General features: G+C 42.1%; 1 protein-coding gene across 5 annotated transcripts in view; it reads left to right on the forward strand.

Annotated features, from left to right (window-relative positions):
- The window catches only part of POP1 (POP1 homolog, ribonuclease P/MRP subunit), a 41142-nt gene extending 17322 nt beyond the window's left edge, over positions 1–23820 (forward strand). For all 5 annotated transcript variants that reach the window (XM_068525962.1, XM_068525963.1, XM_068525964.1 and 2 more), the window contains 7 exons: positions 1327–1438; positions 1968–2087; positions 8544–8659; positions 10708–10899; positions 11996–12150; positions 20297–20638; positions 21599–23820. In XM_068525962.1, the coding sequence (XP_068382063.1) occupies positions 1327–1438; positions 1968–2087; positions 8544–8659; positions 10708–10899; positions 11996–12150; positions 20297–20638; positions 21599–22253 (1692 nt within the window). In that variant the 3' untranslated portion in view covers positions 22254–23820. The remainder of the gene's footprint in view (positions 1–1326; positions 1439–1967; positions 2088–8543; positions 8660–10707; positions 10900–11995; positions 12151–20296; positions 20639–21598) is intronic.
- The last annotated feature ends 1779 nt before the right edge of the window (positions 23821–25599 follow it).

The raw sequence follows: 25599 nt of genomic DNA on the forward strand, positions 1-25599 counted from the left end.
TCTTAACTTTCCTTCATTGCTCTCGCTTTTCACTCTATTCTCCACGCAGGAGGCAAAGTGATACTTTGACAATTTATTCACATCGTGCTACTTCCTGATTAAAAGCTTTTGGATAGCTTCTCATTGTATTTGAGATAAATTCCAGAGCCCTTAATTTGACTGGTAATCTTATACCTTCATGTCTGCCTGGCCTCATCTCTCCTCACCTTTGGCACTTCAGCCATCCTGGCCTTCTTCCAGGTTCTAGAATATGTCAGATCTCACCTCCCTTAGAGCCTGTCTGAATGTCCCACCTCTATCGCTCTTCTTGGCTAAGCCTTCCTCATTCTTTAAGTTTCAACATCTATATCATTTTCCTCTAGCATCCTTTTCTGATCCCCTAAGTTAAATTATATCCCTCCCGTTGTTTTCATCCCATCTTGCACATCTCCTCTATTTACGTCTAGATTTGTTTGCATATCTGTTCGATGTTCGTGTCTCATTAGAGTCTGAGCTTCGTGATTGCAAGGACGGGTCAGTCCCATTCTTTACTCTGTCCCCTGGGCTTAGCACAGTGCCCGGTGCAGAGTTGTTACTCCATGCTAGCTCATAAGTTGCAGAGGGAGGATTCGAACCTAGGACGTTTGGTTCCAGGGCCTGTACTTTGAACCACTAGTTTGTGCCACCTGAGTTTGTGTGAGGTAAAGGGCGCATGTATTACAGGTTAGAATCTGTAGGGGCACATCCTACTTCAGTGAACTTTGGTATGAATCATGGCTGTAGGTTCTCTTCCTGGGCATGCTTACAATACTTGAAGTGCTGTTTGAAACCTTTCCCAATTCCTAGTTCTGTTCAGAAAAAAGGCAAGCAAAATACTTGTGTAACTTTCTTGAAATTTCTAGAAGTACTATAGTAGTAATAAATCCTTTTGCTGAAGATTTCTTCAAAAGGTATTGGTTTGGTTTTTCTTTGGTGAGGAAAATTTTATTGCTTCATTCTGTGGTGATGAAGTTGGTAGAGTGGGAGAAGAACAAGGAGCAAGGCATCTCTTGTTGGCACTGTGCTACAGAGACCACAGGTGTGCAGTAAATTAGGTAGGTAGTCTCCCAGAAAACCACGAATGTTTTTCTTAGTTTGTGAAATCTTGAGAGAAGTATAGTCCTGTGTCCATGTCTGTAATTAGAAGAATCATTAGTCTGATGTGACAGTTTCCCTGGTTCCCCTCATAAAAGATTCATTCCCACAAACAGGGAAAAAAGGATGGGGGCCAATAGCACAACCATTTTAACCAAAATTATTAAGTCTGATCCATTATTTGTCTGGTGAACAGGAGTTGTTGTTTTCCAGGAGGGAGAGGACACAGAGAAGACACCTCACTGTTGGTGGATTGAAACCTGCAGGAATCCTGATAGCGTTTCCCTTCATCACAGACAGGAAACCATTTTTGAATTGTTGGGAGGTATAACAGGGGGGATACTGGGTTGTACTGGGGAAGAAGGGAAGAGTGGGAAATGGGTTAAAAGAGCATCTTGCAGTTGAGCTACCTAAATGTAGTGGTGCTTTTTAACTTGTAACTGTTTGTTAAAATACAGCAAGAAAGCACAAATGAAGTGTTAGTATTCTAAATAATTGGCATTCCATTGCTATAGATAAATGCATGTACCAGCTACTAAAATAAAATCTTACTTACCTTCACATGATTGCATTTGTGTGTGAAGCTCCTGTAGTTATTGACAGGAACATACATGTTCATGTCATAAAATAACCTGTTACGTTAATTTAATGTTTTTTGTAAGAAATGCCACTCTTTATGAACGTTAATTTATTCTCTGAAAGTATCTTTGGGGAAAAAAAGGGGAATACGTGTCTTTACGTAATTAGCCCAAGATGAAAGTTTCATTAGAAAAATTTGAAAATTAAAGCAAATATATATGTGTTTGTGAATAACTTTCTGTTTGCTCTTTGTTTTGTTTTGTTTTTTGCTAAAGGAATAACATCACCAGCAGAAATTCCAGCAGGTACTATTCTGGGACTGACAGTTGGTGATCCACGAATAAATTTGCCTCAAAAGAGGTCCAAAGTTTTGCCCAATCCAGAAAAATGCCAAGGTAAAGTTCTTGAGACAACCTGGTTTTCCTTACTATTTAGAGCAGTCAGTCCCATTAGAAGAGTTCTGTCTGTGACACTTCTGCGGTAACTTTATCTGTAGAAGAATTAGGGCAGTCTTTACCTGCCTACCTTTCAAGGTGATTATGATCAAAGGAGATGGTGTATGAGGAAGTATCTTTTAGCTGTAAACATGTAGCCTGATCCTTATGTTCATTTTTTTCCCTGAGTTCTCTATTTTTAGTATCTAGTAAAACCTGTCTCTGCAAACTTGGTTCTCTGAAAATGCCTGGCTTTTCAGAATTTTAATTGTGAGGAAGGGATCTGCACCCGCAGCTGGTCTTGTGCTCTTTGGAAGCCTCTGTCTGACCATACAGATGATCCAGGTTCGAATCCTGGCAAGGCCATCCCAGGTGCCGAAGGGTAAGATGTCTTGGTTTAGACTCAGTAGAGTGGCCTGCAGGAGTTCTTTGGGGTGACACGGTGGGGGATGGGTAGGGGCTGGCTAAAATTTTAGTCTAATATTGCGATTTGCAGCAATTGTGATAATGTCTCATATTTACTGTCATTTAAACACGGTTAATTGGAAGAATAATTAAAATCAGCTTATGAATTTTTGGAGAAAGGATACAGGTGTGTGTAGAAACAACTTCAGAATTTTTTTTTTTTACCTTCACATGTAGTTAGATAGCTTATTAAGGGGGCAATAAAGTACTCTGCCAGAACTTTACATGAAAGGCGGATTGGATGAGGGAGGAGTTTAAGATATATAGGTAAGTTAGTTAATTACGGAGCCGAACACTTTAATCAATGAATTGTTGCCTCTTTCTTTTTTAATAGCAATATGGTCTGGAACAACCATAAAAGTTAACAGCGTCTACTACACCAATAAATGTTTACTGTCATAATCATCTCAAAACTGTAGTTAAACTCTCAAATCCTCAAATCCTCAAATCCTTTTTTGGAATAAGGCAGTATTAAATTCTTCCTAAGGCTTTTGTCTTAATATAATCAGTTCAAGGAAAGTTAAAGTCTATCTTGAAAAACATGATTTAATTTCTACTATTAAAGCTTACCATCTTATGAGTCATTGTGTTTTTTAATAATCAAAGTATAATTGATTTACAATATTATATTAGTTTCAAGTGTATAACATAGTGGTTCAATATTTTTATACATTACCAAATGATCACCAAGATAAGTCTAGCTACCATCTGTCATCATACAAAGTTGTTTCAATATCACTGACCATATTCCCCATGCTGTACATTACATCCCCATGACTTACTTATTTTATAACTGGAAGTTTGTATCTCTTAATCTCCCTCATCTTATTTCAGTCATCCCCCCCACACGTCTCCCCTCTCACAACCACCAGTTTGTTCTCTGTATCTAGGACTCTGTTTCTGTTTTGTTATGTTTGTTCATTTGTTTTTTAGATTCCGCATATTAGTGACATCATATGCTGTTTGTCTTTCTCTGAGTTATTTCACTTAGTGTAATATCCTTCAAGTCCATCCATGTTGTTGGAAATGGCAAAATGTCATTCTTTTTACGTCTGAGTGGTATTCCATTGTATATATACCACATATTCTTTATCCATTCATCTGCTGATGGACACTTCCATACCTCGGCTGTTATAAATAATGTTGCAGTGAACATAGGGGTGCATGTATCTTTTCGAATTAGTGTTTTCATTTTCTTTGGAAATATACCCAGAAGTGGAATTGCTGGATTGTATGGTAGTTCTATTTTTAGTTTTTTGAGGAATCTCTATTCTGTTCTCCATAGTGGCTGTACCAATTTACATTCCCACCAACAGTGTATGAGGGTTCCCTTTTCTCCACATCCTCGCCAGATCTGTGTCCCCAGGAGGACTCCCAATTGCCTTCTGCCTCTCTGGGAAACTCTCTAAGATCAGCAAGTGGCTCTTTTCAAATTACTGCCTCTGTGCTGGGACTTGGAACATGTAGATTTTGTGTGTACCCTTTAAGAGTGGAGTCTGTGTTTCCTGTAGCCCTCCAGCTCTCCTGTTCTCAAGCCCAGCTGGCCTTCAAAGCCAGACGTTCTGCAGGCTCATTCTCTCTATGCAGCACCCCCAGGCTGGGGTACCTGATGTGGAGCTTGGTTCCCCTACTCCCTCGGGGAAATTCTGCAATTATGATTCTCCTCCTGTTTGTGGGTCGCCTACCCAGGGGTGTGTGTCTTGACTCTACCATGTCTCCACCTCTCCTACCCGGTTCCTTCTTTATTATCTTTAGTCGTGGAGAGCCTGTTCTGCTAGTCTTCAAGACGTTCTCATAGATAGTTGCTCTGTAAACAGTTGTAATTTTGGTGTGCCCTTGTGAGGCGGTACGTTCAGGGTCTTACTTCACCATCGTGGCCACCAATGTTATTGTTGTATTTTATTAAAACCTGTTTTAAGTAATTTCTTTGAAGAAGTATCGGCATGTGAGCTATATAAAAAAGTAAACTTTTTAAGGAGTTAGTATTACACAAATATTATTAACAAGTGTAACATACCATCTGGGATGACAATTCAAAACTAATTTTAGAAATATACTTTGATGAGCTGGGTCAATTAATAAAAGATTAATCCTTGGAAGAATCTTAAGGTCATGATGGTCTTAATTCACTGACATAACTTCCAGTCTATCTTTCCATATCTGAAGTCATTCTTCGTTTTGAAGGTCATGATGGTCTTAATTCTCTGACATAACTTCCAGTCTATCTTTCCATATCTGAAGTCATTCTTTGTTTTGACTTGGACAAAACAGGTCAATTCTGGTGCTACTTAAACCATAGGTAGGAAGGGTTTGCCTGACTTGCATAACATAAACAATTTATCTTCTTATGTGTGCTGGGAATTATAGAGAGCTTGGAAAAGAGAAGATACAGCAATGTGATACTGTGAAGTAATAAGAAATACATGTTTTGGTGTTTGTCCATGGTTCCTGACACCTTGCTTCTAAAACTCTTGTCATTTCCTAAGTGACAAGAGCCTTAAAGGCTAAAAGGAGAGCCTTTTCTTATTCCTAACAAGCCCCTTTCAACCACACCTGAGTTTATGTTAATGAGTTGTCTTTTGGTAAAGCCCCTAAGGTTGGGGGCTGGTTGCCAGGGGAACCAACCAAAATGTTGGAACTTTCAGGCCCCACCCCTTCTCTCCCTGAGAAGGGAGAGGGGCTGGAGATTAAGCTTAATCACTAATGGCCAATCAATCATACCTACCTGATGAAACCTCCATAAAAATCCTAGAGTGGAGTTTGGAGAGCTTCCTGTTTGCTGAGCCCTTGGAGGTGCTGGGTGGTGGGGTGCCCAGAGAGGGCAATGGAAGCTCCACACCCCTTCCCCTTTACCTTGCCCTGTGCATCTCTTGCATCTGGCTGTTCCTGAGTTGTATCCTTTTATTAAAAAATCACCCAGTAATGTAGTAAGTAAACTGTTTTCCTGAGTTCTGGGAGCCATTCTAGCAAACTATTGGACGTGGCCAATTTATAGCCAGTTGGTCAGGACTTAAAATTGGCGTCTGAAGTGGGAGCTGTCTGTGGGACTGAGCCCTTCACCTGTGGGATCTGATGCTATCTCTAGGTAGGTAGTGTCAGGATTGAGTTAAATTGTAGGACACCCAGCTGGTGTCAGAGAATTGTTTGCTGTGGGAAAAACACCCACACACTTGAGCGTCAGAAATATTGAGAGTAGAATAGAGTACAGAGATGGAAATGGTTTTCTCTTTCAGTGAAGACCCTGAAGCGGTGATGCATATCCTCAGGTGCTTTGAAAAAGTTTACTTGATCATTTCTTTCTTTTTCTTTTTTTAATATATTCATTTATTTATTTATTTATGGCTGCGTTGGGTCTTCGTTGCCGCACGTGGGCTTTCTCTAGTTGTGGCGAGTGGGGGGCTACTCTTCGTTGCAGTGCGTGGGCTTCTCATTGCAGTGGCTTCTCTTGTTGTGGAGCACGGGCTCTAGGCGCCCGGGCTTCAGTAGTTGTGGCACGCGGGCTCAGTAGTCGTGGCTCGTGGGCTCCAGAGCACAGGCTCTGTAGTTGTGGCGCACGGGCTTAGTTGCTCCGCGGCATGTGGGATCTTCCTGGACCAGGGCTTGAACCCGTGTCCCCTGCATTGGCAGGCGGATTCTTAACCACTGTGCCACCAGGGAAGTCCTATCATTTATTTCTTGAGTTTGATAAATATTAACAATATGTTTTTGCGAATCTTTTCAACTTCATTAACACAGCATTTCACTGTGTAAAGAACTGGTTTTCGGGGTGAAATTTAAAAATACAAGTTCTGCTCTACTATCTGTTCTTTTAGTATTTGCTCTCCTTAACATCTGGTTTGCTTTGTTAGATTATTTTAACTAGTCTTTGTCTTCCAGAGATGAATTTGCTTTGGAAAACACTGACCTTACATTGTGCTCATGGGCTCTTTTTAGTCTTTCTCTTTGCACCCTCTCTATTACCGTGCACCCCAAACAGTTGACTTTCTCAAGTGCCCAGTTATTGGTCATTATTGCCATGACTTCTCAGTTTCTGCTCTTGGGAGAAAAAATATCTGATAGCTTCAGCTGGGCCTTTTTAACTGTTCTGCAAATTTAATTTAAAATAGAGTGAATTTGAAGGCTGTAACTTTGGTTCATTTGAATCCCAAATGAGTAAACCTTTTATTCATTTCCTTTGCTTCTCTAAGAAACACTTAAGAAAAATTTAAAATCTGGTGATCTTCAAATACATTTAAGAAAGGAGAAGATAAGCTATTCAACCTTTAAGTCACAATTCTGGAGTTATGTAGTCAATTAGCTTTGGTCCGAGATGAAAGAGAATGTGCTTTATGTGAGTCTCGGGGGAAGGACTTAGAATTACGCTCGGAATTGACAGTCATTCTGGGCACACTGAGGGGCGTGCTGACTCAGCTGATAATATTTTTTTCTCAGTAGTGAAGACTGTTGACTTAAAAGGCCTCCTTTGCCTTCAGACATACTCTGCTTTGTCATTATAGTATCACACAGAATAGTTTCACTATCCTAAGTCGGCTGTGCTCTGTCTATTCATCCCTTTCTCACTGCTTCCAACCCTTGCTCCTTCAACAGTCTTTATGGTTTTGCCTTTTCCAGAATGTCACATAGTTGGAATCATACAGTATGTCGCCTTTTCAGATTGGTTTCTTTCACATAGTAATATGCATTTAAGGTTCTTTCTTGTCTTTTCATGGCTTGATAGCTCATTTCTTTTTAGTGCTGAATAATATTCCATTGTTTAGATGTACCATCTACTTTGTTTCATCTATTTACTTACTATGTTTTAGAATATTTGAAGATGAAGTTGTGCTTTCCTATGCCTTTACACCCTAAGTATTAGCCATCTCTTTTGTCTGCAGCCAAATCTGAATAAAATCCCAGCTCTGTCACTCAGATCTGTGGCAGCACTCCACAGGAAAGCCTTCTCGGCAGACAGCTGTTTGATGGGGCTTTTTAGCTCCTAGACAGGCTGTGTGAACTTTTACAGCACACATCAGTTGAGATGGTGCTGGTTATTCTTTCCAGCAGCACTAGAAGCAGTTGCTGCTTTTAAGGAGCTTTCATCTCAGATCTTTTCATCAGTTTAGTTTTTTCTAACTTGTTTATCCCTGATATCTGTCACATTATGGCCAAGTCACTTCCAACTTATTTTTTTTCAGCCGTCAGACCCATGCAGGTTGAGTGACCTTTCTATGTTGGCATTTTAGGACCTTAGCCTAAACTCATGAATTGTCTGACTTTTTACTTTTAATTCTTCAGTCCAACAAAATAAGATTTGAAAGATTTTTTTTCCCCTAGTGTTTAAGTAATTGCATGTAGGAAGTCTCTTCTATCAATATATATGTTTATAACTGAAAAAATTCCTCCTCCTTTCCCACTAGAGTACTTTTTGTCATGATGTAGCTCGTTTAAAGGGATGAAACAACATATTTCACAACAAATATATTCATTTTAAAGGACAGAAAAATACATCCTTGAAGTAATAGGACAGAAGAAGAGGATGGTATCTGTTGGCTCAAGACCATTGGGTCAGGGATGATATAAAGAGCCCTGAAGCCAATAGTTAAAATATGATTTGTGCCGTCAGAGCATATAATCAAGAAATGGTTCGCCTCTGCAGTGATGCCTAGAACGTGATTATCTTAAATGTGGAATCAGGCAGATATTTAGAGGCAATTTAATGTAATATTTGCATCTTACAGACTAAAAATAAATGTCAAAGAAATAAGTTTAGGAGCCTTTGCTGTTTCACAGATTATGAAACCAACTGTAAGAATAACAATTTCTACTCAAGTAAATAAATTCCTCTAGAGAAGTTAGGCTTCTAGAGGAGCCTATAGAATAGTTTCCTGTAACAAAAGGTCACCTGGCTTTGTTCAGAATTTGACCTCACTGATCTAAGGAATGTGGTTTAAGGCTATTTCTTTTCCCTCTTAGATAATGAGAAAGTTAGACAGCTGCTTCTGGAGGGTGTGCCTGTGGAGTGTTCGCATAGCTTTCTTTGGAACCAAGATATCTGTAAGAGTGTCACAGAGAATAAAATCTCGGATCAGGTAACTAATGGTAAAGTCGTGAAAACAGGCTGAAATTCATCACCCTAGAGACCATGAACGTTATTTCATACTTTATAGAATCCCATAGACTTCCTTTTATTTTCAATTTTTTGATCCCTTACGATATATACAATGCTCTTTTCCGTTTAGAGAAGAATAATCTCTAGAAAAGGTTAATACAAAGACTTTTTCTTGAAATGATAATCTTATGGTTTAAATTTTTTTTTCTTTTATTATTTTTTCCCTTAAATGTTCTCTGTCATTAATTTCACAATGATTGAGCTCCTGTCAGCCCCAGGTATTGTATTAGATAATGGGGTAGATGACTAGGATTAGGTCGAAGAAGTACAGAGCACAAAGGAGGCCCAAAGAAGGGGTACTGAGCCCGGACTAGGGAAACTGGGGAAAGCTTCCTGGGTGGAGGAGCTGGTATTTGAGCTAACTCTTAAGTGCGTGGTCAGAATTAACCAGACTTCTTGCGGCCAGGGGCCAGGAGCCAAGGCTACAGTGGAGAAAGGATTGTCGGAGTTGAGAACAAGGGCAAGGGCCCAGGCCAAAAACAGGATGGCATGTTCAGGAATCTCCAAGTAGAGCAGTATCTTGGAGTTAAGGGTAGCGTAGGAGATGGAACTGAGGAGATAAAAAGGGGCTATAGCATAAAAGACCTTGAGACATTTTTGGATTTGGACTGAAGATGCAGGGCCCATTGAAGATTTTGAGTTGGGCCACGACATGATCAGATTTCACTCTGGCAGTGCTGTGGAGACTAGGGATGGGGATAAGGGGGCGGAGGAGCTGCAGAGAGGGCTTGTGGTTGGATGGCCTTAAAAGAGACCCTTGAAGTAGTCCAGATGGCATGATGGGGGCCTGAAGTGTGGCAGTATGGCTGGAGTGGAGGGGCTGGGGTTTAATACCTATACCTGGAAGGTAAAACTGAGTAGACTCAGTGGTTGATTGGAAGATGGGAAGTGAGAAAGGAGGAGGCCTGTGGGTTAGCTCCTAATGGTCTAGCTTGGTTTTAGGAGCTCAGCTAAAAGAGAGCCAGAGCCAGGTCTGACTTGCCACTGCTGTCTTCCCAAGTTCTAGCTAAGTGCCTGGCATATAACAGGTGTTTAGGAAATATTTGAATGAACAAGGAAATGAATGAAGACTAAATATTTGAAAGGATGAATGAATTAGCTAATGAACTGTGAGAATTGTATGTCATTCAGCCAGCCGGGGCACACAGGGAAGAGAGTGACGCAGCGGGGAAGATGAGTTTAGTCTCAGATAAACTGAGGGGCCTCAGGACGTCCCAGGAGCAGATGTCCAGGAGACAGGTTTCTATCCCAGGAGGAAAAGTTGGGACTAAAGAGATAGATATTTTGGAATTACCAATATGTAGAAGGTAGTGGAAACTTGACCAAAGGTAAAAAAAGGAGACTCGGGGCTTGGTCATGCATGAAGGGCATTCATGAGTTAGACTTTGTAGCATGGAGGTGGTCTCCTGTGTAGTCTTCTCAATTGAGCGTCAGGCCTGTCTCCAGCTGGCAAGAAAAATCTGCAAGGATGTTGTTATCCACTCCCTGCAGTCCACTTAATAGATAATTTATAGCATCTTCTCTTTTAAGACCTGCTGAGAAATTTTCTTAAAAGCTGGAGTATTTTCCCACTTGCCCCTCCTTGAGAAGTTGTTGTTTATAGCCCTTTTACTTCATGACCACCAATCTTAACCAAAATAAATGTAGGGACAGAGTATCAAAATATAAGATTAATCCTGATAGAAAAGGAATTAGCAGAATGAATGTATATTATTTTATTACTTTGAATCACCTAGTATATTCTAATTTAAGACAATTTGGCGTTTTCTACCAAAGCACTTGTATGGAGGAAAATCATCCTGGGAGGAATACCTTGTACTTAAAATGGCTCACATTTATTTACTGAAAACACCTTTTTCTTGCTTTTTAAAAGAGCATTTAACTTTCTAAAGCTGCTTATAGGGAGACCCAGTAGGATCTCCCGGAAGACTAGGGTTGTTTGTCTTGAATGATTTTCTTCCACTTCAGGATTTAAACCGGAAGAGGAGTGAATTGCTGGTGCCCGGGTCACAGCTTTTTTTAGGTCCCCATGAATCCAAGGTTCCTATACTTTTGATTCAACAACCAGGAAAAGTGACCGGTGATGACCAACGAGGCTGGGGAAGTGGCTGGGATGTCCTCCTCCCAAAGGGCTGGGGCATGGCTTTCTGGATTCCATTTGTAAGTTACTCTTCGATGCTGACCAACAGTTACAACATTTAAAATACATTCCTAGTGAATGCCAAGCCCTGAAAATGTTCCTGACTTTACGCACGACCTAGAAATTGAGTGCTAGTTTTCTGCCCTTTGAGCTATAATCCTGGATATGAGATACTTCATAGAGTCCCTGGAGCCCGGTTTTCATTACTAAGAGTTGTGCTGACATTTTTTGAATTTTTGAGGTTTTAAAAGTGGCCTGATTTTTGAATAGTAGTGGCAACAAAATGTTGAGGTTTCTTTACTTGAAATTTGTTACAGTTTAAAAGCCAAAAGACTTAGTTTTTATAGATGTATAGAATACAGTTGTTTCTGTAAGTGCTGTTCCATATATTCCTCTTTTATTAACTGCAGCTAAAAATTTTATTAAAAATCTAATGTGTGTTTTTTTTCCCCTGGTTAAATAATTACTTTGAGCTAGAGAGCATAAAGGACATGACATGTAAGACTGTTAGATTCAGGCAGATAATTAATTTTAGTGATTATGCATAGTGCAAAGGACATTCAGTTAATCATTTAGGAGTGGGAATATTTTTAAATCTAACTTTAAAATTATGAACTGTTTTAAGCATACAGAAGTTATACCTGTGTACCTTTCACCCGCCATCCAGCTTAAGAAATAAGACATTATAGGTTCATTGGAAGCACTCTGTGTATCCATCTCCAATCCCATTTCCCTCTCTCCTTCTAAAGGAATCACTAGTCCTATTTTTGGTGTTTGTCACTATCATGCATGTTTTTATAGCTTTATTAAGTATGTGTGTATATCCTAAAATAAAATAGCTATATTTGACATGTTTTTAAACTTTATTCCTTATATAAATGCTTTTGCAACTTGCAGTATTCACTCAACATTGAGATTTTTCCATGTTGATTGGTGAAGCTCTATTTCATTCATTTTTACTATTGTATGGTAACCCATTATGGGGTAGTTCCCCAGTGTATTTATCCATTCTACTTTTGATGGGTATTTAGGTTTCCCATTTTTCCCCATACAAAGAATTTAGCAGTTTCACTTTAAGTTGGTATAGTGACAGGATCTTTCTGGCATTTCTTTTAGATCTATCGAGGTGCAAGAGTTGGAGGATTAAAAGAGACTGTAGTGCATTCTCAGTATAAAAGGTCACCTAATGTCCCAGGTGATTTCCCAGACTGCCCTGCTGGGATTCTCTTTGCTGAAGAGCAAGCTAAGAATCTTCTTGAAAAGTACAAAAGGTAAGAAACTGGCTTCTCTAGTTTGATGTCTTTTTTTTTTTTTTTAATAAATTTATTTGTTTTTTGCTGCGTTGGGTCTTCCTTGCTGAGTGTGGGCTTTGTCTAGTTGCGGCAAGCAGGGGCTACTCTTCGTTGAGGTGCCCGGTCTTCTTATTGCGGTGGCTTCTCTTGTTGCAGAGCATGGGCTCTAGGCGTGCGGGCTTCAGTAGTTGTGGCTTGTGGGCTCTAGAGCACAGGCTCAGTAGTTGTGGCGCACGGGCTTAGTTGCTCCACAGCATGTGGGATCTTCCCAGACCAGGGCTCAAACCCATGTCCCCTGCATTGGCAGGCGGATTCTTTTTTTTTTTTTAAATAAATTTATTTATTTATTTATTTAGTTTTGGCTGAGTTGGGTCTTTGTTGCTACGTGCGGGCTTTCTCTAGTTGCAGTGAATTGGGGCTACTCTTCATTGTGGTGTGCGGGCTTCTCAATGCGGTGCCTTCTCTTGTTGCGGAGCATGGGCTCTAGGCGTGCAGGCTTCAGTAGTTGTGGCACTCAGGCTCAGTAGTTGTGGCTCACGGGCTCTAGAGAGCAGGCTCAGTAGTTGTGGCTCACGGGCTTAGTTGCTCCGCGGCATGTGGGATCTTCCTGGACCAGGGCTCGAACCCATGTCCCCTGCATTGGCAGGCGGATTCTTAACCACTGCGCCACCAGGGAAGCCCGGCAGGAGGGCTCTTAACCACTGCATCACCAGGGAAGTCCCTAGTTTGATGTCTTAAGGGGAAGACACATTGAACAATCATGTTTGTCCTGGCTTCAGGGACTCTTACTATATAATGTGGAGTTCCTAGACTTGTCAACATTCCCAAGACATAATTAAGAAGATACTACTTAGGTCAGGAGATTGCCCTATATCTAGGCCCATGCAGTTTACAAACCTTTTATGGCCCATGCAGTTTACAAACCTTTCTCTTGGTTATTTGCTTCACTGATGATGGTGTACACCTAAGCTGTGGACCTGAGTTCCAGGCGCTTGTTAATTGATTCCCGCTACTGAGCCCTGCCTCCTCAAAATGGAAATTGTGTTTTTCGTAATGGTTATAGATGGAGTACATACTTATGAATTTTAATGAAAGTATGGAAACAACCAAAAGACTTTTTAAACTGGTGTATTCCTTTTATCCAGAGAGATAAGCACTGTTTTTACATTTTGGTATCTATCCATCTAGACTTTTTTCTTTTTCCATTGGAGGAGTGGCCAGTGAGGGGCTTTATTTCCTTTATACTCTGGGAAGGAAACATAGGGCACCTGTATTTCCTACTGAACTGTAGACTTCTGGAAGCACGAAAACTCTCTTGTTTGTTGTGGCATCTGCAGTATCTAGCCAGTGCCTAGTGCACAGTGGGCCTTAATACCTTTTTTTTTGTTGACTGATGAATGGGTGACTAATTGAATGTTGTATTTCCTTGACTGTGAGCTGCACAGTTGTGCTCTCCTGTGCACTGCTGCAACCCCAGAGACAGGCCCTGCTTGGCTTTCCAGCTATTGTTTGAATGATGGATGAATGAGTGAGTGAGTGAACGGGGATACGTTCCTGGATTGCTGGTTTACAAGCCCTTTGAGGGCAGCCGTTGTGTGTTGTACATCCTATGCCTCCCATAGTGTGCAGGGGCTTCTCCATGCTTGTTAAATAATAATTGACAGTAATACTTATTTCTCACCCTTTAGATTTTTTTATGTATATACATTTTTCATAGACACAAATTTTTTTTAAGGCATTGTATTACATATACTATTTTGAAACCTGCTTTTTTCATTTAGCTGTATATTATGGAAATTTTTCCCATATCAATAAATATGACTCTAAACCAAGAGTTGGCAAACTTTTTCTGTAAAGGGCCAGATGATAACTATTTCTGGCTTTGTGGGCCCTTTGGTCTCCATGGCAGCTGCTCAACTCTGCCATGTGGCACAAAAGCAGCCTCAGAGGATGCGTAAATGAGTGGGCACGGCTGTGTTCCAGGCTCACGCTATGGACAATCCTATTTGAATTTGATAGCATTTTCATGTGCCACAAGATATTATTCTCTTGTGTTTTTTTCTTTTTTTTTGGCTGCACCGCGCGGCTTGTGGGATCTTAGTTCCCCAACCAGGAATGAAACCCAGGCCCCCTGCAGTGGAAGCGCGGAGTCCTAACCACTGGACCTTCAGGGAATTCCCTCTTGTGGTTTTTTCAACCATTGAAAAATGTAAAAACCATTCCTAGCTCGTGGGTCATACAAAAACAGGCAGTGGGCCAGGTTCGCCCAGTGAGTTGTAGTTTGCCAGTGCAGTATGGCTGTTTGTGATTTATCAGTGGCCCTTTAGGTTCTTTCTAATTTTTTGCTCTGTGCTTCTGTGAACAGCTTTCTATTTGTATCTCTACGTATTTGTCTGATATATTCATTTAGCACATGTTTACTTAGAACTTGCCATGTGTCAAAAACCTTTCTAGGCACTGAGGCTGCAGCAGAGGACAGGACGGGCAAAGTCTGCTCTGCCCCTGTGGAGCTTATTCTTTTTTTTTTTTTTTTTAACATCTTTATTGGAGTATAATTGCTTTACAGTGGTGTGTTAGTTTCTGCTTTATAACAAAGTGAATCAGTTATACATATACATATGTTCCCATATCTCTTCCCTCTTGCATCTCCCTCCCTCCCACCCTCCCTATCCCTCCCCTCTAGGTGGTCACAAAGCACCGAGCTGATCTCCCTGTGCTATGCGGATGCTTCCCACTAGCTATCTATTTTACGTTTGGTAGTGTATATATGTCCATGCCACTCTCTCACTTTGTCACAGCTTACCCTTCCCCCCTCCCCATATCCTCAAGTCCATTCTCTAGTAGGTCTGTGTCTTTATTCCCGTCTTGCCACTAGGTTCTTCATGTCCTTTTTTTTTTTTTTCCTTAGATTCCATATATATGTGTTAGCATACTGTATTTGTTTTTCTCTTTCTGACTTACTTCACTCTGTATGACAGACTCTAACTCCATCCACCTCACTACAAATAACTCAATTTCATTTCTTTTTATGGCTGAGTAATAGTCCATTGTATATATGTGCCACATCTTCTTTATCCATTCATCCGATGATGGACACTTCGGTTGCTTCCATGTTCTGGCTATTGTAAATAGAGCTGCAATGAACATTTTGGTACATGACTCTTTTTGAATTATGGTTTTCTCAGGGTATATGCCCAGTAGTGGGATTGCTGGGTCGTATGGTAGTTCTATTTTTAGTTTTTTAAGGAACCTCCATACTGTTCTCCATAGTGGCTGTATCAGTTTACATTCCCACCAACAGTGCAAGAGTGTTCCCTTTTCTCCACACCCTCTCCAGCATTTATTGTTTCTAGATTTTTTTGATGATGGCCATTCTGACAGGTGTGAGATGATATCTCATTGTAGTTTTGATTTGCATTTCTCTAATGATTAATGCAGTCTACAGATTCAATGCAATCCCTATCAAACTACCACTGGCATTTTTCACAGAACTAGAACGAAAAATTTCACAATTTGTATGGAAACACAAAAGACCCTGAATAGCCAAAGCAATCTTGAGAACGAAAAATGGAGCTGGAGGAATCAGGCTTCCTGACTTCAGACTATACTACAAAGCTACAGTAATCAAGACAGTATGGTACTGGCACAAAAACAGAAATATAGATCAATGGAACAGGATAGAAAGCCCAGAGATAAACCCACGCACATATGGTCACCTTATCTTTGATAAAGGAGACAAGCGTATACAGTGGAGAAAAGACAGCCTCTTCAATAAGTGGTGCTGGGAAAACTGGACAGGTACATGTAAAAGTATGAAATTAGAACACTCCCTAACACCATACACAAAAATAAACTCAAAATGGATTAAAGACCTAAATGTAAGGCCAGCCACTATCAAACTCTTAGAGGAAAACATAGGCAGAACACTCTATGACATAAATCACAGCAAGATCCTTTTTGACCCAGCTCCTAGAGAACTGGAAATAAAAACAAAAATAAACAAATGGGACCTAATGAAACTTAGAAGCTTTCATACAGCAAAGGAAACCATAAACAAGATGAAAAGACAACCCTCAGAATGGGAGAAAATATTTGCAAATGAAGCAACTGACAAAGGATTAATCTCCAAAATTTACAAACAGCTCATGCAGCTCAATAACATAAAAACAAACAACCCAATCCAAAAATGGGCAGAGACCTAAATAGACATTTCTCCAAAGAAGATATACAGATTGCCAACAAACACATGAAAGAATGCTCAACATCATTAATCATTAGAGAAATGCAAATCAAAACTACAGTGGAGCTTATTCTCTAGGGAGGCTAAAATGGCAAGAGCAAAGCCCTTGAGTGAGGAAGACGGGGTAGCATCCAGGGCATAAGGGGAGGAGTGGCATTCCTTAGGATCAGGCTTAGCTGTCTTATTTTAATAGGCTGGAAGGCTGACTCTGAAAATGTGAATACAGATTTAGGTAGGCTAGACTCTGCGCAGAGGTTGGGTAGTAGTCTGATTGTGACCGTCTTCTCAGTGAAAAATAGGCAAGCTTATCATCTAGGAATAAGGGGGAGAGAGGCTGTTGGAGATTTGAGGAGAGAGGAATTGATATAAACAGTGTTCTGGGAGAGTGGAAGATAGAATTGACTGGAGAAACGTATCAGATTTGTAAAAAATGTAAGAGTCCACTTAAGTTGTGTTGATAGCGAGACCCTTCAGGACTACCGCATGTTCTTCCCCAGCCATGTTCTGCCAATCAGGTGCTGGCGTGGGGTAGTGGAGGGTTGAATGTAACCAGGAGGGGCTTTGCCGGGGAAGGGACTTGGGGGTATGTGTAAAGGGAGTGAGTCTCTTAGGAACGGTGGCATCTAGGCTTCCAAGGAGAGAGATGTGAGGACGGTAGTGAGCAGTGATGAAGTGGTAAACGAATACAGTAAGTCTCCTACATACGAACCTTCAAGTTGCGAACTTTCAACGATGTGAACGTGTGTTCCATCAGCGTCAGCGTCAGGCATGAGTGAAATTGCAGCTTGCCCTCCATCTCCTATTGCTGATGATCCTTCAGCTCTACCATCCCCCACCTCCTCTTCCTCCTCCAGTCAGTAACTCTTCTTGCCTGTTCACTCGATGCCAGCCCCGTATGCCAGCTGTTGTACTGTACTACTGTACTTTTCAAGGTACCGTACTGTAAGATTAAAAATGTTTTCTTTAGTTTTTGTGTTTGTTTTTTATGTATTATTTGTGTGAAAAGTATTGATATTATAACCCTATTACAGCACTATATAGCCGATTGTGTTAGTTGGGTACCTAGGCTAATTTTGTTGGACTTACGAACAAATTGGACTTACGAATTCGCTCTTGGAACGGAACTCATTCGTATGTAGGGGACTTACCGTAGTAAGTTCCAGTGGTTGAGGAATTGTTGCCGTGGAGAGGTAAATGGGCAGGCAAAATAGGAGACATCATTCTGAGTGAAGGATACTTGAAATTGAGATTTTAAGGTGGAGCAGGTGTTGGTAGTGACCAAAGGTAAGGTGTGACCAGGAGAGTGGGTGAAGTAAAAGGTGTGAGAAGTTTCTGGTGGGCCAGGGTACTAGAAGGATGATATATGTAGCCGCTGAAGCCATTGAGAATGGGTCGGGATGGAGGGGAAGGCAGAGTGGCGGGGAATGGGGTGCCTGGGGAGTTGACCGAGGACCTGGCTGAGCAGGGAGAGCCAGTGGTTTATCTGATGGCTTGTGCTTCAGGGGAGCAGGAAGGAGAAGAAAAGCGGTCTGGGGGCATCAGGAGGAATGTGCCCACCCCTAGGCCTGTGGGGTGTGAAAAAGAAAGAGTTATCACTTGAGAGGAGCTGTAGGGGAAAGAAGGCAAAGAAGGACCTTAGGCTCAATCTCATAAATAAGATTTCTGGTTAAAAAAAAAAAAAGATGCATGCCTTGAGGATTTGATGTACTATTGACAAATTGCTATTTGTATTAGTGTAGAATTTTACCTCTAGTTCTGAGGGTGCCTGTTTTCCCTTACGTCTCGATAACATGGGCTATTACCAATCTTTTATTTATTTTTTTAAATTTACTTAATTTTTAAAAAATAAATTTATTTATTTATTTATTTTTGGCTGCGTTGGGTCTTCGTTGCTGCACGCGGGCTTTCTCTAGTTGCGGTGGCTTCTCTTTGTTGAGGAGCACAGGCTCTAGGCGTGCGGGCTTCAGTAGTTGTGGCTTGCGGGCTCTGGAGCGCAGGCTCAGTAGTTGTGGCCCACTGGCTTAGTTGCTCCGCAGCATGTGGGATCTTCCCAGACCAGGGCTCAAACCTGTGTCCCCTGCATTAGCAGGCGGATTCTTAACCACTGCACCACCAGGGAAGTCCTTACCAATCTTTTAATACTAACAAAACATAGATGAAAAAATGGCATCTTACCGTTTTCATTTTTTGTTTGTTTGCTTACAAGTGAGGTTGGGTACTCTTAAGTGTTTTCACCATTTTTTGTCTCTTTTTTTGTAAACTGCCCATCTCTCTTTTTAAAGATTTCTGGGTGAGGCAAGTACCCTGAGAGGGTTTTTCACCAGCTGCCCCTCTCAGGAGGCCAGAACACATTTGGTTCAATCTCCAGAATATAGGCTCAAACTGAACCTCTGATTAAGCATACAGGTTCATTTCCATTTGAGGTCCTAGGGCATAGCACACAGTAAGAAATAAAGGAGGGAAGGAATGTCTGGGCCTGTCCCCAAGGAGACCATCAGCCTGAGGGTGCAGGCTGTGACTCCCACAGAGTACCCCAGCCCAGAAGGGCCCATGGCCAGGCTGCTCCCTACCTCTTGGGGTCATTACATACCAGAGCAGGCCCTGGTTCCCACTAGTTTGTGGTTTTTTGAAGGTTCTCCCTCACTTACACGTTGCTGGAAAGGTCATTTGGTATCACCCATGTGGAGGGCAGTTTGGAAATATCTGTCAAAATTGCAAGTGCTAATAATACTCGTTGCCTTAGCACTTCCACTCCCAGGACTTTATCCTGTGGATATACTTGTACTTGTACAACATGTTCAAGGTCATTCATGGCAGCATCGTTTGTAGAAGCAAAAGCTTGAAAATAACCAAAATGTCCTGCAGGAGAGGACTGTCTAAATAACTTAGGGTATAACCATCCAGTGGGATAAGACTTGTGCAAAAGAGTGAGGGATGTCTTGATGTGCTAATATAAAATGACCTCCAAGATATTTTGTTAAATGAATAAAGATAAACAAAAGAGTACAGGATCGGTTTGCCACCATTTGTGTAAAATGGGTTAAAAAAGAAATATGTACATATCTGCTTGTAAGTTTATAAGATGTCTCTAGAAGGATATCTAAGAAACAGATGATGATATTGTCTTTGTGGAGGACAGCTGGGTCACCAGAGGTCAAGGGTGAGAGAGAAACTTCACCATCACCCCTTTTGTACCTTTTTTTATAAAATTTTTAAAAAATTTTTTGGCTGCATCAGGTCTTAGTTGCAGCACGTGGGATCTTGTGTTGCAGCGCGTGGGCTTCTCTCTAGTTGTGGTGTGCTCTCTAGTTGTGTACGGGCTTCTCTCTAGTTGTGGTGCACAGGCTCAGTAGTTGCGGCATGCAGGCTCTCTAGCTGTGGTGCGTGGGCTTTCTAGTTGGGGCACGCGGGCTCCAGAGTGCGCGGGCTCAGAGTTGCTTAGTTGCCCCATGGCATGTGGGATCTTAGTTTCCTGACCAGGGATCGAACCCGCGTCCCCTGCATTGGAAGGCGGATTCTTAACCACTGGACCACCAGGGAAGTCCCCCTTTTGTACCTTTTGAACTTGAAACCCTGTGAGTATTCACGGGCATCACTGCACAGCTCCAGGAGCACCCTTTACCTGCAGTTCTCCACGAGTGGCACTCCCCGGAGTGGTGCACGTAGGGCGACTTTGTGGGTGCATTATCTATTACAGTAAAAACCGAAGAAAACGAAAAAGCTCAGCCAGTAGAGTTGGTTATTATTATTTTTTGTAATCGTATTTCTTAGAAAACTTTTTTGTATGTTTGCTTTTAAAAGAGAGATGGAATACGGTGGCCATGGTTATTTTGATTGGCCATCTTAAATTGTTCAAAATTGGTCCTCCTCTTTGATTTCCATTAGACGCCCTCCGGCAAAACGGCCCAACTACGTTAAGCTTGGCACCCTGGCACCTTTCTGCTGTCCCTGGGAGCAGTTAACTCGAGACTGGGAATCAAGAGTCCAGGCCCAAGACGAATCGTCTGCAGCTTCCTCTCCAGGTGGTGAGGAGAGTAGCCTGAGGAAAGATGTGGTGTCTTGTGCTCCCGTGCCTGGAAGGACTCGTCAGCTGTCTGATGACGAGGGCACACCCCTAAACGACTCCAGCGAGCCCAAGGGAGTGATGGACACAGATGGTCCAGCCTGGGTGGGGACTGAGGGCGTAGTGGGCCAGGGTGCCACCGGCAGTCTCCTCTGCGTTCTGAGGTAAGTGCACACGACTTCCCGGTACGTCTTTGGATTGTCTGTTTTTTTTTTTGATACTGACCAGGCTACAGGAAGTAAAAGTTATCATTGTTCCTTTACACAAAGCCCAAGTGAATTTATGGACCTTCTGGAAGGGAAAGCCAGTGAATCATAGCGGGCCCAGGGAAAAGGCTAAATCACATACATTTGATTTGGGGCATGTTGCTAACTGATGAAATGATTTAAAATATCGCATCAATAGACCTAAACCAAGGCAGTTTATGACCTTTTTTATTTAGTCTTTGCTCACAAAGCAGTCCCCTCACGATGGTGATCTTAAGTAATGAAGAACCCCTGCAAGCATTCTTTAAATCGTTGAATTAGATTTCTTCCCATTGCTTTTGAATGATCTGCGTTTGTGGCCGACTAGATCCCCATTCACTGTGATATTGTCATATCACAGAGGTTACTGTGTAAAATGTGTTCTTCTCTCAGTGCTGCTGCAGGCTATTCGATTCTGCTTGTCATTTACCCTTTATTCTGTGCTCTGATTTTAAAAGAGTGCCACCCCTTTGCTTTATACTTATTTTTCTGTACAGTAATTTCATATCCTTCCTTCTTACTTTTCAGATAAGTGCCCCTTAGAGTTTCTTTTTTCATCAAAACATCAGTTCCTTTTTACTCTAATCCTCTCACTGTGAATATAGCCATAGATTCTACTCCACTGTCTTATTTTTCTCTGCCTTCAACTTTAAACCTTTAATCCTTGAGTCTCAGAATAGTAGACACATAAAAAAGAAAAGTATCATTACATAAATGTGTAAATGTGTATTTTTGATTTTTAAAAAATCGAAGTTTTGATCCTTTCCCCCTATAGAGTATTAAAAAATCAAATGAACTCTAGCAATGTCCAGTCTTCTAACTGCATATTTTCTCCTTGAACAAAATATCCTCAAAACGTGTGTCTCCCACTTCATGCAGGAGTAGAAAATTACTGAGGCAGCTGTCAGCCTGGTGTGGGCCCAGTTCTGGGGACAGTCGGGCAGCCCCGCGAGCTCCTGGCAGAGGGCAGCAAGAATTGAGCAGAGAGGCTTGCCTGTCCATCCTGGACCGCTTCCCCAAGGCCCTGGTGTGGGTCAGGCTGTCCCTGCTCAGGAAGGGCAGCCCCGAGCCGCACACCATGATCTGTGTTCCAGCTGAGGAGGACCTCCTCCAGCTCAGCCAGGATCGGCTGTACTGTGGGCCCCAGGAACCCAAGCATAGTGACCCATTCAAGAGCCAGATCCGGAAACAGAAGGAGAAGAAGAAACTAGAGAAGAGGCAGAAGCGAGGCTGTGCTGCATCTGAGGGCCTGGCAGAGGGGGACCCTGCAGCTGGACACCAGCCTCTGACCCTGGGCTTGTGGTCAGGCCCTCTCCCGGTTGTGACTTCTCACTGCTCCAGAGTTCTCCTTGGCTTTGTCACACAGGGAGATTTTTCCATGGCTGTCGGCTGTGGGGAAGCCCTGGGGTTTGTTAGTTTGACGGGCTTGCTGGATATGCTGTCCGGCCAGCCAGGAGTGGAGAGGGGTCTCGTGTTGCTGAGGCCGCCTGCCTCTCTGCAGTATCGATTTGCGAGAATCGCTATTGAGGTGTGAGGTCGGTTTACATCCTGGCACAGATAATAACTGTGTTTGCCAAGTCCCACAGCTGGAGAGTTGTTTTTGCTGTCTTCCGTTTCAATATGTCATGTGAAATTCCTTGGAAACGAGAATTAAAAAAATTATGTATTTATGCAAATGGATGAAATGTTTACCTCATTCCAGTAATGTCCTTGATTTCCATCTTTCCCTGTCCATGCTGTAATACTTTAAAATTTTTTGGCATATATAGCCAAAAGCTTTTGTATTTTGATTTCTTGGTCTATGTAATTCTTGCTGAAAATAATTAGAAGCTCTATTGTTTTCTTGTGTCCTATCAAGAACAAAGGGCTGTCAAGTCTATTTGAAAAATCTTGTAGTCACGTGATAAGCGACGACGGTTGTTTAATGATCTGATTGTTACAGAAGAGGAAAAGACTAGAAACATCTGGTCTCTGTGCATGAAGTATGGGCCCCTGTTGGCCACGTTCAGTTCTGTACTCTGGTCGGCATGCCCAACGCTTTACACCATAAAGAAGGAAATCATGGAAAATGTATTGTTGCCTCTTTTCAGACAGGTTCAGTTTATGGCAAAAGTGTTGAGATGGAACCAGAGTGGTGGTCTGTGGTCTTATGACCACTCGTCCTCTGTGTTGTTGACCAGCGCATGATTCCAGGAGTTACTTAATTTTTCTGTGCTTTGTTTCTGCAAAGAATTTTTCAAAGCCATAGAGGAGCATTTCTCAAAATATATTCTATGAAGTATGTTACCTAAGGAAAAGAGTCCAAGGACAGAGTGGGAAACTCTGGGTTAAATACAGTTAAGCAGGACTTCCTTGGTGGCACAGTGGTTAAGAATCCACCTGCTAATGCAGGGGACATGGGTTTGAGCCCTGGTCCGGGAAGATCCCACATGCTGCAGAGCAACTAAGCCCATCCGCCACAACTACTGAGCCTGCGCTCTAGAGCCTGCGAGCCACAACTTCTGAGCCCGCATGCCACAAGTGCTGAGGCCTGCACGCCTAGAGCCCGTGCTCCACAACAAGAGAAGCCACCGTAATGAAAAGCCTGTGCACCGCAATGAAGAGTAGCCCCTGCTCGCCACAACTAGAGAAAGCCTGCACTCAGCAAGAAAGACCCAATGCAGCCAAAGATAAATAAATAAATACAGTTAAGCACTTCTTTTTAAAGTACATTGTGATTCTCTAAGAAGTGGATAATAGTCTATAGTATCTTATAAATCTTTTTGAGCCCCAAATTCTGTCTTCAAGGAGAACTTTGTAGGACCCGTGTTCTTAGGGACATACTTTGGGAAGTGCGGCCGTGCAGTGCAGCGATGACCTCTGCAAGGTGATAGCTAAAATTTGGAGCTGCTTTTAAACATTCATGCAGTCCAATTGTCCACCTGACATTTTGAGCAGGGTATAAAAGAGGGGTCTCCTCCTGCCCCATAGGAAGAGTGGCGTCATCACTGCTTTTTTCCACTTGCAGGGAAGCTAGGTGCTCATCAGCTTTTAGTGGCTGTGCATGTCTCACTCATACTCTTACTCTGTCGTTTTCTGCCATACATTTCTAGCAGAGCTTAGGTGGGATTAGTGTTAATTTTTTATTTAAATGTACAGTTAGGTGACATTGACGTAAATGCATTGTGTTTTTGCAGTAGCGTTTGGCAGTGACTGTCTTTGGGAGTGACAAGTTGGGGAGAGATACAGCAGTACTACAGTAGCCAATGAAACGTCTGTCATTTTCCCTCTCACCCTTGCCTCTGAAAGTATTCGTGTCCAACGCAGATGAGACTGAAAAAAATAGTATAATTTTTTTTTGGTTTCTGTAAGCAGAATAAATTAAAATGTCACCTGGTGCTTGGTTGTTAATATTTGATGGGCCATTCCTCATTTGTTTTCTAGGCTCTAAGCCACTTCTGTGGCTTAGCTCGCTTGATGACAGAAGTCTGAGTGAGCTGCGTCACTGAGTCTCATTCCGTACAGCACCCCGCGTGGGCCCTGCTGCCCTGCCCTCATCACAGGGGACAGGGCACAATTGCTCTGCTTTGTGGTGGCAGGTCAAAGAACTATGCGCTGAGAGGATAGACTAGCATTTCCCAAAATACATTCCTGGGAGCGCTGGTCCCTGGAGATGTTTCCTGGGAAAAAAGTGTTTCATGGCTACATAAATTTGGGGAAGGCCATATACTGTACCCTCCTATTGCAGATCCACAATGAATATTTGTATAGTTGAGGCTCTGCAAATACCTATAGGAAGGAAATCTGTCTTTCACAGACCACCACTTTTTTTTTTTTTTTTTTTTTGTGCATACCTATTCTGGAGAATGCGTGGAATATACCTTGCAAAACAGTGTGACAGAATTTGCGTAAATAGATAAACAGGAAAGTGTCCATTTCTGTTGTGAAAAAGACTGATAAGAATGGTCTTATTCTCTGTAGCAGTGAAATGAATGGACGTGTTTATGGTGATCCTACTAGGTGTCTGCCGAGCCACCGAATAAGTACAGTATGGCTCCTGCCTTCTGGTTGAGCAGCAGAGATTTCATTCGGTCAGGAAGTGTCCTGAACAGCCAAGTTGTGAGCTGAGCACCTGGAGACCAGCTGCACGCCCGAATTGTGCATGAAACAGAATTCTGTCTGTGTGATTATGCTCTGCTTTTTAAGAACATTACATAAGTAATATTTTTATATTAATAACCCACATTCATCATAAAAACCTAGAAAATGCAGATAAGCAACAACAATACCAAAACTTAAGTCACCTGGATTTTCACCATCCAGGTTGTAGGCACAGTTACCTTTCTGGTGCATATCCTTCTAGGCATTGAGATGTATGTCGGCAGTTTTCTTTTAAGGAAAATAGCATCAGCAATATATAATGTATAAAAAACCCATGCAGGACATGTGCCGCTTAAGTGCATGTTGCCAGTTCCTTATAGAGCTTGATTATCGTGACCCTAATGTTCATTCTCCTTTTATCGGAAGTTAGTACTCAATGTTGCATTGCTGTCTTGGCTGCCACCTGCCCAGGGTGAGTTCTTTCTTCCCGGCCAGTGGCAGGTGGTGTTGCCGAAATCTCGGCTTCTCTGTGCACCGATGCCGAACAGAATAGGGAGACAGAGGTTTTGGAGGATGAGAGAGATGGCTTTATTTTTCTGCCAGGCAGAAGGGAAGACACAGCAGGCTAGAGCCTCAAGAACTGCGCCTCCCTCCTTGGGGAATTGGAGAAGATTTTATACGCGGGGCTTGCAGTCCGGGGTATGTGATAAGGATCAAAGTAGTGAAGGCCTTGTATTCTTTTTCCTTTGCATTATTTCAAAGCAGTCATAGCTGGCATCAGGCAGCCAGGTAACTTGGGT

The sequence above is a fragment of the Eschrichtius robustus genome, chromosome 17 (genome assembly GCF_028021215.1).
Source record: "Eschrichtius robustus isolate mEscRob2 chromosome 17, mEscRob2.pri, whole genome shotgun sequence".
In the NCBI taxonomy this organism is placed as follows: Eukaryota; Metazoa; Chordata; class Mammalia; order Artiodactyla; family Eschrichtiidae; genus Eschrichtius; species Eschrichtius robustus.